This window comes from Echinops telfairi, unplaced genomic scaffold, assembly GCF_000313985.2.
Source record: "Echinops telfairi isolate 266 unplaced genomic scaffold, ASM31398v2 ScPeMD7_70;HRSCAF=299, whole genome shotgun sequence".
Lineage (NCBI taxonomy): Eukaryota > Metazoa > Chordata > Mammalia > Afrosoricida > Tenrecidae > Echinops > Echinops telfairi.
In genome coordinates, this window is record NW_022103968.1 from 67,681,367 (window position 1) to 67,692,115 (window position 10,749).

Below are 10,749 nucleotides of genomic sequence, written 5' to 3' on the forward strand. Positions count from 1 at the left end.
CCTCCCCACAACCCTTGTGTAAGGAGATGTCCAGTTGCCTACAAATGGGTCCCCAATCTGCACTCCCCCTAATTCACAATGATATGATTTTTTCTTCTTTGATACCTGATACCTGAACCCACTGACACCTTGTGATCACACAGGCTGGTGCGTTTCTTCCATGTGGTCTTCGTTTCTTCTCACTAAATGGCAGCTTGTTTACCTTCAAGCCTTTAAGACCCCAGATGCTGTATCCTTTGATAGCCGGGCACCATCAGCTTTCTTCACCACGTTTGCTTATGCACCCACTTGTCTTCAGTGATCATATGGGGAAAGTGATCACACAATGATATAATTTTTGTTGTTTGATGCCTGATAACTGATCCTTTCGACACCTCATGATCACACAGGCTGGTGTGCTTCTTCCAGGGATACTTTTTGTGTCATGAAAAAAAAAATACAATTTTGAAGTCAGGGCTAATATAAAATTTTAACAAAATCAAGTGGACATCTTCCCAAATCATTGAAGCTTTGTAACAAATGTGCAAGATGCTGCTCACAGAAAACAAGTTTTTAAACAGATTAAGTGTTTTAAGGACAATAAAGAAGACTTCAAAAATGAGCCAAGAGAGGGAACACTGTCAACCTCAGTGAATGAATAAACTATGGGTCCAGTCCAGTAATTGGTGGGAGAAGACCATACAATCACCATTGATTTGCTAGCTAGTGATGTTAAAATTTCCCACAGCCTAGCATTTTCAATTTTAGATGAACATCTTGGTCTCAGTAAACCTTTGGATGCACGGGTGCCAAAGGCATTGTCTAAAGATCAGATAGCTCTAGGAGCTGATCTTTCCATCAGTCTTTTAAAGCAAGATGGAAGCTAAGGAAAATGATTTTTTAGGACAAATTGTAATTGGGGACGAGTTTTGGATTTACCAAAATGATCCAGAGAGCACATTGCTTCTCAGAAGTTTTGCCAGGCCCCAGTTAAAGTCAAGTCAGAGAGATCAGCTTAAGGGGTTAAGGAGACTGATTTTGGGGAACTCAAAGAGGTAATCTTGATAGATTTTTCTGGACAATTGCAGCAGCTTATTTTTTCCTAGTGTGTTAGTCTGGGTACTTTAGAGAAACAAATCTACAGAAACTCATGTATAAGAGAGAGTTTTATGTAAAGGTTAAGTGCACATCAAGAAAACATCCCAACCCAGTGCTGCCCAAGCATGCAAGTCCAACATTAACCCATTAACCCATATGTCTGACACCAATCCCCAAAGTCCTCCTCCATCTTACAAAACAGAGGCAATGATGCCGACTGCGGAGGAAAGCCGAGTCAGTGAACGTGTAAACATCTCAGCGCTGGCAGGGGTCTCCACACGGGTGCTCCAGCACCCAGGGCTGCATTGGGGTACACTTACCATGTGGCTTCTCCTCAGGGATGTCTTGCAGGAAGTGAGCCTTGACAGTGAAGCAGGGAACTGGCTAAGGCAGCTGCACCCTGGTCCGACCATCACAAAGCAAGAGACCCGACAACTAGAAAAGCGAGGCTCACTGAGCCATTTATCTCTCCGTCCTTTCATTAACCGCACATGTTTATTGGCCAGGTTGGCACAATAAACTTTATCACCTGGTATGACAATGAATTTGACTACACCAACAGAGTGGTGGACCTATGGCCCCCAAGGTCCCCAAAAGCTCCCCTCCCCCTGGACCACCAGCACTAATGGAAGAGATAGTCTTTGCCACAGCTTGACCCCCCAAGACACTGAGAATATCCCATCATCTTAAGTTTACATTCAGACCCCCTGAAGAAGGGGAGGGGCTTAGAGAGCCCACCCTTGTCATGGACCGTCAATACACTGTATCCAACCAAAAAAAGAAAACTTGAATTAAAAGACAACAGGAAAGTTCCACAAACTTTTGGAAGTTGCCTCATATTTCCTCAAATTCATTATTTTTGAACATTTTATTGTGGTCTGGGTGTAAGTGTACGGAGCATATAATTTCCCTTTCTGTAATTTATATACGCTTTGTGATATCAGTTGCAATCTCTTCAATGTAACAGCACTCTTACCATGTCCTCTGAGTTTCCCCTTTCTATTTGTTGTTGTTTACTTTATAGGCCTGTTTCTTGTTCAGTGAGTGGGTTCAGTTTTAGGGGTAAAGGTGGTCGAAGGACCATAGTCTAGGGGGTCACATCAGTCTCTATCAGAACAGTTAAGTCTGGCCTTTATATGACTGAGTTTTGTTCTACATTTTTCTCCCTCTCTGTTTTTGATCTTCTGTTGCAGTCCCTACATGAGTGCTCAGTAGTGGTAGCCAGCACCATCCAGTTTTCATCTTCTCAGGCTGGAGGTTATGGTTTATGTGATCTGCTAGTACTTTGGACTAATTGTTTCCTTGAGTCTTTGCTTTTCCTCCTCCTCCTTTGCTCCAGATGCGAAGAGGCCAATATTTGGATGTTAGATGGCTGCCAGCAAGTTAAGGTCCCAGGCCCTACTCACCAAAGTAGGATGTGCTGAGAACCTCCTAGGCTCTGGGAAAGACAGATGCCAAGATTTATGAAAATCTTCGTGAAGCACCAGATCCACAAATGTTGAGACAAGGACCTTCCTCTAGAGCTAGTCTTCTGAATGAAGACATGTGGCTTCCTAAACTGAGAGAAAATAAATTTGTTAAAACCATCAACTTGTGGTAATTCTGCTGTAGCAGCACTAGATAACTAAGATATTATCTTCATTGACTTTAATTATACTCACGGTTAGTCATAATTAAATTAAAAGGTCTACATCAATGTCTTTTAACCAGACCTGGCTCTTAGGCTTCCTAACTACATGGGGGACAATGCCACTTAGTTGTGGCCTCTGGCTCTTCATAGTTACCTTATCTGAAATTGAATCACCTTCTTTCCTCTCAGACCTCCTTTTTTTAATAGACCTTCAATAGTAAATGGAACCTTTTTCTTCCCAGCTCAAGTCAGAAATGTTGCTCCATGTTTCCTGGACCATCAGAATTGGGCTCCAGCCATCTTTAATCTCTCAACTTTCCCCATAAGTCATTTCAACGTTTCTTAATGTTTTCTGGTTCCCAAACAAGTATTGCTACTTCAAGCATTTCTATAACTTGGCATGTGTCTCTAGAATTTTGTCTTCCTATCTACTGGTTGTCAATTTTAGTTTAATTTTTTAAAAAACAATACTTTAGTGTATTTTCAGTGAAGGTTTACTCAGTAGCTTAGGATCCCATTTAACAATTTTTACACAAATTGTCTGGTGACATTGGTTACATTTTAGGTTTTTTTAAGTTTGGATAAGTAAAAATTTAGTGTAATGTCTTTTCTGACAGTTTTCTGTACTTGTAGGGTATCACTGTACATGCAGCTCTTTTTTTCTATTTCCTATCTCTTGTTGGGGAACCATTCTTCATGGTATTTCTACACATCAGTGACAGTTTTTGCCTCAGGCTGTCTTTTCAAGTTTATTTATGTTATTTGTATAGCAACCGACTTAAAAGGTAGTACCTTTCTCTGTGACAGACTACAGATTTTGTTTCCTGAGAAGTCTACCTCTGAGGCAAAGGCTAGCAGGTTTGTACCCACTGCAGCTGAGTAAACTCCAACCCTGGTGACACTATAAACTGAGAAGAATTGCTCCGGAGGATTTCTGAGGCTGTAAATCTTGAAGGAAGCAGGCTGCCTCATCTTTCTCCTACAGAGTGGCTGGTGAGTTCAACCTGCCGTTAGCCGTCCGCTGCTTACCAAACACTGTACCTCCAGGGTTCCTTGAAGGTTTGTTAGCAGTCATGGTCCTTAAGCTCAGCTGTTCTAACTTGTTAACTTCAAGTGCATGACATATCAGACCCTGAGCAGTTCTTGACATTCCTACATACACTTGAATGTAAATATCGTGAAAGTAAGAATTGTGTCTCAAAGTAGAACTTTGCTTCCCCTGTGGGTGAAACAAGGTAGTTGCTGTATAGTTCGTGGCTGCTACCAAAACTGCTTTGATGTATATTGTTAGGTGTCATTGAATCAATTGATTCATTACGACCCTATGTACAACAGAATGAGACAGTCTGGTCCTGCACCATCCTCACAGCCCTTGAGGCCACTGCAGACTGCAGCCCTATGTCAATCCATCGTGTTGAAGGTAATGTTACTAGGTGCCTTGGAGGCAGTTCCAACTCATAGACCCCCACGTACAACAGAACGAGACACCTCCAGGTCCCGGGCCATCCCCACTGTTGTTATGTTTGGGCCCGTTGTTGCAGCCAGTCAATCCATCTCCGTGAGGGCCTTCTTCTCATTGGCCCTCAACTTTACCAAGCATGGTGTCCTTTTCCAGTGACTCATTTCTCCTGGTAGCGTGTCCAAATTATAAGAGACTAAGCCTCACCATACTCACGTCTATGGAACAATCTAACTATATTTCTTCCAAAACAGATGGTTTGCTCTGGTAATACTGTACATGATACTTTTTGTATTCTTCACCAACACAATAATTCAAAGGCATCACTTCTTCTGCATTTTTGATGTATAGGGCCTTGGATGTAAGCATGCAGATATATTTACAGGTGGACCTAATTTTATTGCATTTCATAGATATTGATTTTTTTACAAAATGAAGGTTTATGGCAACACTATCAAACAAATCTACTGGCACCACTTTTCAACAACCTGTGCTCACTTCATGTCTGTCATATGCTGGTAATTCTCACAGTATTTCAAACTTTTGACAATATTTTTTCATATTTAGAATAAACCTAAGCCCACTGTCATGGAGTCAATTCTGACTTTATATGTACTGGGAAACAAAAAAAATTCATGTGACTCATTTTATTATGATATTAACTTTATTGTCATGGTCTGGAACTGAATCTGCCATATTTCTAATATTTCAAATCTGTCATATGTCTATAGCTATGGCTATATGGAATCTGACTCTAATAAATTGTCAGGACTCTGTTTAGCTGTACATCTTCTTGGCTGTTAGGTATGGTGTGCATTTCTTGGGTTTGCAGGGTGAAGCCTCAGGCAGAGTGGTGTTCTCTGGGAGTTAATTTCTACAGATAATTCATTTTAATAAGCCCCACAGCAAGTAATCAGGTGACTAGTTTAGTAGAGACGACTGCTTTTTTCCTGAGCCTGGTGGTGCTCAGATTAACCATTGGGCTGTTAACAGGAAGGCCAGTTGATGAGACTGTCTGCCCTAGTAGATTAATATACCCTTAGGAATTCTTTATAGGGGTGACGATCAATTAGAACCGAGTCAGTAGCCTTAGGATTGGTTTGATTTTTCTGGGAGATGGTGTATCGGCCCACAGCTGGGATTGGATGCTAATCTCTACTTTACGGAGCTGTGAGTTGGACTTGATAGCAGGATAGTAGTTGGCTTAAACCTACCACTCGCTCAGTGGGAGAAAGATGAGCCTGTCTGTCCCCTTAAAGAATAACCACCTGGGAACCACCGGGGAGCCGTTTTACTCTGTCATATATGGTCGATGTGAGTCGTAATTGACTTGGTAGTAGTGTTTTGTTTTTTTTAGAATTAATTTGTAGGTGATTAACTATAGAGATCGGCTTTTACAGAGATTTCAGCCAAGAAAACGAAGGAGCAGTTCTAGTCTGTAACACCCGAGGTCGCCAAGAGCCGACTGGATTTGCAACACGGTTTGGTTTGGGTTTTGGTCTCATCCTGTGGAGGCTGAGGGGGCCCCAGCAGCCTCGCCCTCTCCAAAATGGCTACTGTTTTGTGCTTGTGTGAAGCCAGCTCATTCCTGAGGGAAGGAGGGGCAAAGGAGACGCAGAACAATGGGGTATGTGTAAGCTTGTTCAAGGAGAGGCCGTCACCAGAGCTTCCAAAGCAGAGTCAAGTTCAATATGGCGATCAGCCTGGACCGGGAGGCGGACAAACGAAGGGAAGAGGGAGGACTGGAGGTAGCGCCTGTCTCTCCATTTCTGTCCATGTCCTTCAGAAGTGCACCCTACATTTCCTGGATCACACTCACGGATTCCTCCCTGGTGCCCAATATGGGGAAAATCTTCTGTCGGGCAGCCTCCTTGCCCGCCGAGGCAGTGCATGACCTCCCACGAATCCTGTACGGCGAGCGCACTGCCACACCCCAGCACGCCCCGCTCCGCTCGCTGCGGGACCGCCCGAAGCCCCGCCCCCGCGGAGCGCACGGCGCCTGCGCCCCACCCCCCAGCCCGCGCGGCCCCTGCCGCGCGACTTCCGCCGTTCCCCGCCCCCTCACCTCGGGGCTGCCCTCGTCCCTGCCTGACCCGAGGCCAGGCGGCTTCTGCCTTCGCGGCCCCCGCCAACGGACGGAGCAGGCCCCAACCCCGGGGGCGGGGGTGCCCTCGGGCCACATGGCCGCTGCAGAGCAGGTTGGCGTGGGCAGCGGGCGGCGCGGCGGGGACAGGCGCAGTAGACAGTCCTCAGGGTAGTGGCGGGGTCCTGGCTGGGGTAGGACGGGGCTGCGGCGGGCGGAACGGTGTCTCCTTCACTTCGCCCTCCAGCCGCGGCAGCTGCAGCGCGGCTTTGCGCGAGTCGAGTGGCCTGAGCTGCTAGCGGAGCAGCGCGGCGGCTGCCCTCGGGGCATCACCAGGTACCCCCATGCCCTCCTCAGGCTGACTCGGGGGCCGAGGCCGCAGCGGCCCAGCAGAGGGCCTGAGCCGGACTCGGGGTCGGCCCTGGCTCCCTAAGATGGCCGCGCTGCCCTTCGGCCCCTTGCCCCTCCTGTCAGAGGTCCCCACCTGGCCCCTTTGCTCGCTTTCAACCCCAGCTGACTACTTTCTTGTCACTCCCGCAGGACACTCCTCCCTGTCTCGCCATGGCGACCTACGGGCAGAGCTGCGAGCGGCGTAAGTAGAGCCGCGATCTCTGCGGGGTGGGCCCTGGAGCGCCCGGGGCTCGGAGCCCAGCCACCAACTCCCCCTCCCGCCCCCGCGGGGCTTAGGCGCTCGGGCGCTGCGGGAGTGAGTAACCCGGCGTGCGGAGCAGGGGCTGGACGGAGATTCGAGGCCCCAGGGAGCGGTCTGTGACCACATTCACCTTAAGCGTACGGTGCATAACGTGGTTAGCGGGTTGGTACCTTTGCAGGAATCAGTTTGCTCGAGGAAGTAGTAATTCCTCTGCTGAGAGTGCAAGGTCATTACGTGTGCTCCTAAGGGCGTGGACGTGCTTTGTGGAATGAATGAGCTGGTGGAAGGCGCTCAGATTGCTTGCCCTTAAGCCGCCCTGCACTGGCAAACTTGACCGTCATTCATATGCCTTAAGTGCTATTTGATAGTTGGTAGAGTGAAACTTAGATGGGCGTATTTTTCTTAAGTTTCAATATTTAAGTTACCGTGTGTGAAATTCCCTTTTCCCTCCCCACTTAGGAATGTTGCGTTTTGACATCTGTAAGCATACTGAGAGATATCAGGGGAGAGAACTTAGTTTTGATTTTATCTCACGCGGTTAAATCATCATACCTCAATGATTTTGGGGAGCTGCATATCAGTGTTTGATTGTGCCAGTCCAGTCCGTGGAGGTGGGGTTGCAGGCTTTGTACATTCAGAAATAGAAATCCCGTTTCTCTATTCTTGGAGTTTTTCAAGTTTGTAGTCACTAACCGTGATTGTCCACTTTAGAAATAAGCATTTCTTGATGATAACTTCATGGGTCTTTAGAGTACGTAGTTCCTGGTAGAATAAAAAAACTCACCTCCAACAAATTGAACTGTGTGGATGTAAAGATATTTACAGTTGGTCACAACTGGACAGAAGGTTGAGGAACAGGAACATTAACACTGGAATGTTTCTTCTCAACAGCAATGTGCATCCCTCCATCATATGCCGACCTTGGCAAAGCTGCCAGAGATATTTTCAACAAAGGATTTGGTAAGAACGTTCTTAAAAATCGAATCAGAAATGAAAATATTTGTTTCGATCAGCTTGGGAAATGTACAGTCTCATCAAACTAAATATCTTGCTGTACTCTTGAATCAGATCATTCTGGATTTCTGTTCAATGAGTAATTTAGTCACATCATCCTCTACTCCAGCTTTCCACATTTTTTTTTAAATGAAGCATAGCTCAAGAATTTTAACCTTAAAGGTTAAGTGAAAAATGACTTTTATTTCCTCTAGTTATAGCTTAGGCCTTGGCTGACCAGCAAATAAATATACTGCTCTTCAAAAGTTTAAAGGTCTTTACAAGTGACCTTGAGTCCTCTTTAAAAATTTTGTTCAGCATTAACAACCCCTCTCCCCTCCAAATTATTGGTGATATCCCTTTGGGATAGATGTTTTAAAATCTATATTATGATAAACAATTAGCCTTTCTGAAGAGCTTTTCTGGTCGGAGACTTAGGTTTCATGATGGGTTTGAAAGGTTTTTGCTGCTGTTGCTGATTGTACACCAAAACACTGGACAAAACTGTATCAAGGTGATCTGCCCTTGACAAGTTTATATAGCACAAATTCATAAGCTGTTCATCCATGTTTTCTGTGCTAGCACACATTTTTAAACTTTATCCACGTCATACAATTCAATAATTCAATCATAGCAAGAAGAGTTGTATAATTGTCACTATATTCAGTTCTAGAACATTTTCTTCCTTGTACTAGTTACCAGATATTTTTTCTAATTGTGGCAAAAATAGATACAACAAAACATTCACCAATTCTACAACTTCTACCTGTATAATTCAATGCCATTGATTATATATACTCTTCCTGTTGTACAGCCATTATTGATAGCCTTTTCCAAATCGCTCCATTATTATTGATATAAACTCAATACTCCTTTTCCCCTTCATCCAAGGTAACCATTGCTCAAATTTGGTTTCTTTTTAATAGTTTTCTTAACATAGCATTCACATATACATTTCCATGGTTAAATCACTTTTAAAATGAGTAGTATATTCATCGTTACAATCAGTTCTAGTGCCCGCCGCATAGTCATTGTTTGCTTCCCAAATCCCTCAATCTCCACATCCCCAATAAATCATTGCATCAGTTAGTGTCTGCATCCACTCCTGTGCTTCACAAACTGGGAAACCCAACAAAAACTAAAAACAAGAGCAAGAGGAAAATAATAATAATATAAAGATAAAAATACAAATAGTAAGAAAGAAAAGACCATCATTAATATTTAAAAAGAGTAAATTTCTCATAACAAGCAAGAAATGCTTGAGCCTGGTTGGGTCAAAAATAATGCCAAGTATCAAATTATATCATGTTTGATCCACCATAATCAAGTTTACAGTAATCTCTGATAGTGAAGCTGTTTGAGTCTCTTGCCTATAGCTAGAGGAGATCTGTTTGATCTCACTTTCTACTCTGTCCTCCATAGCCTTCTGCAAATTGGGCGTTCACAATTTAAATTCCGATACTTTTTCCTTAGTTACATTTGTATTTTGTTATTGTCATCTTTGGGTCATACAGGCTGGGGTACACATTATATTCCCTTCCGAACATATGGGATATTTTTATATGTATGCTTAACTATTGATTTACATCTTTTATACAAGTGAATCACTTTGCTTTTTTATCTGTACTTATGTATAAAGGTTTTGGGTTGGTGAAACTGGATGTGAAAACAAAGTCTTGCAGTGGTGTGGTGAGTATTAGCTATCTATTAAGTTCAAGCTCTGATGTGCTTTTATATAATATTTCAACCCATAAAGTAGGTAGGCTTAGTTTTATCTTTAAGAAAGTTAATTTTGTTTGTACTACTAGGTTATGTATTGGGCTGCTGCCAACTGTAAGGTCAGCAGTTTCAACCCACCAGCTATTCCTCTTGAGAAAAAGGACTCCTTTTGCTCTCAGCATCCGAAATCCTAAAGCTGCAGTTTAGTTTTGTCCTATAGGGTCCCTATGAGCCAGAATAGACTTGGCAGTGGATTTGGTTTTGGGGGTATTTGTAGCATCATTTATTTTAGTTTTGGATGTGAGTTCTGATTTCCATGTCAGCTTTTGTTGTATTATTTACATACACTTAACTCAGGAAAGACACCAGTCATGAGAGAATCTTGTTGACTATGAGACAGAGAACCGGTTACACACTTTTTTGTAAACCTTTTATTTGGGTAAGCATGTTCAGCCAGTAACTTCTCGAGGGTATTAATAACTTAGAAAGTGGCTGTCTAAACCCTCTACAAAGGGGTGAGATAAAATTTAATTTGATAATTTTTCCTACTTAAAATGTTTTTTTGCTAATTTGGGGTGGGTAAGTATGGTGTATACATACACAATATTATTGGTTAATTTTAAGAATTCTTGCTATGGTTAACTCCTTAGTGTAAATAACTGGTATTCATTGATTTCACTCTGTGATCGTTTCTTTGTGCCTAGACTTGTTGGATTACTGAGATTTCTATGTTGGTCACGTCTTCCCTTGGAGTTCTTTGGTTTGAAAGAAATTGGGGGTTATACAGCTGTGGTTGGGTGACTTACTTGCTTAAGATAATAGTTTACAGACCAATAGTTTGGTGTTTCTTTAAATTATTGAAACATTTTATATTTTGATTTCTAGGCCATTAACTCTTTACAGGAGGAGACATCATCTGTCTCCCTTGGAGGGCTAGTGGCTTTTGAACTGCTGACCTTGCAGTTAGTCCAACGTGTAACCTACTACACCACCAGCGCATCTCTGAAACACATAAGGCCTTAGGAAAAAAGAGTTTTTTTTAAATTGTTTTATTAGGGGCTCATACAACTCTTAGCACAATCCATACATACATCAATTGTGTAAAGCACATTTGTACATTCATTGCCCTCGTCATT

At 43.3% G+C, this 10,749-nt stretch overlaps 1 protein-coding gene across 1 annotated transcript in view; it reads left to right on the forward strand.

Annotated features, from left to right (window-relative positions):
• Nucleotides 1–6,479: 6,479 nt before the first annotated feature.
• The window catches only part of VDAC2 (voltage dependent anion channel 2), a 19,958-nt gene continuing 15,688 nt past the window's right edge, over nt 6,480–10,749 (forward strand). The window contains exons 1-4 of the mRNA XM_004701192.2: nt 6,480–6,585; nt 6,790–6,841; nt 7,793–7,861; nt 9,534–9,583. Of these exons, the coding sequence (XP_004701249.1) occupies nt 6,811–6,841; nt 7,793–7,861; nt 9,534–9,583 (150 nt within the window). The 5' untranslated portion in view covers nt 6,480–6,585; nt 6,790–6,810. The remainder of the gene's footprint in view (nt 6,586–6,789; nt 6,842–7,792; nt 7,862–9,533; nt 9,584–10,749) is intronic.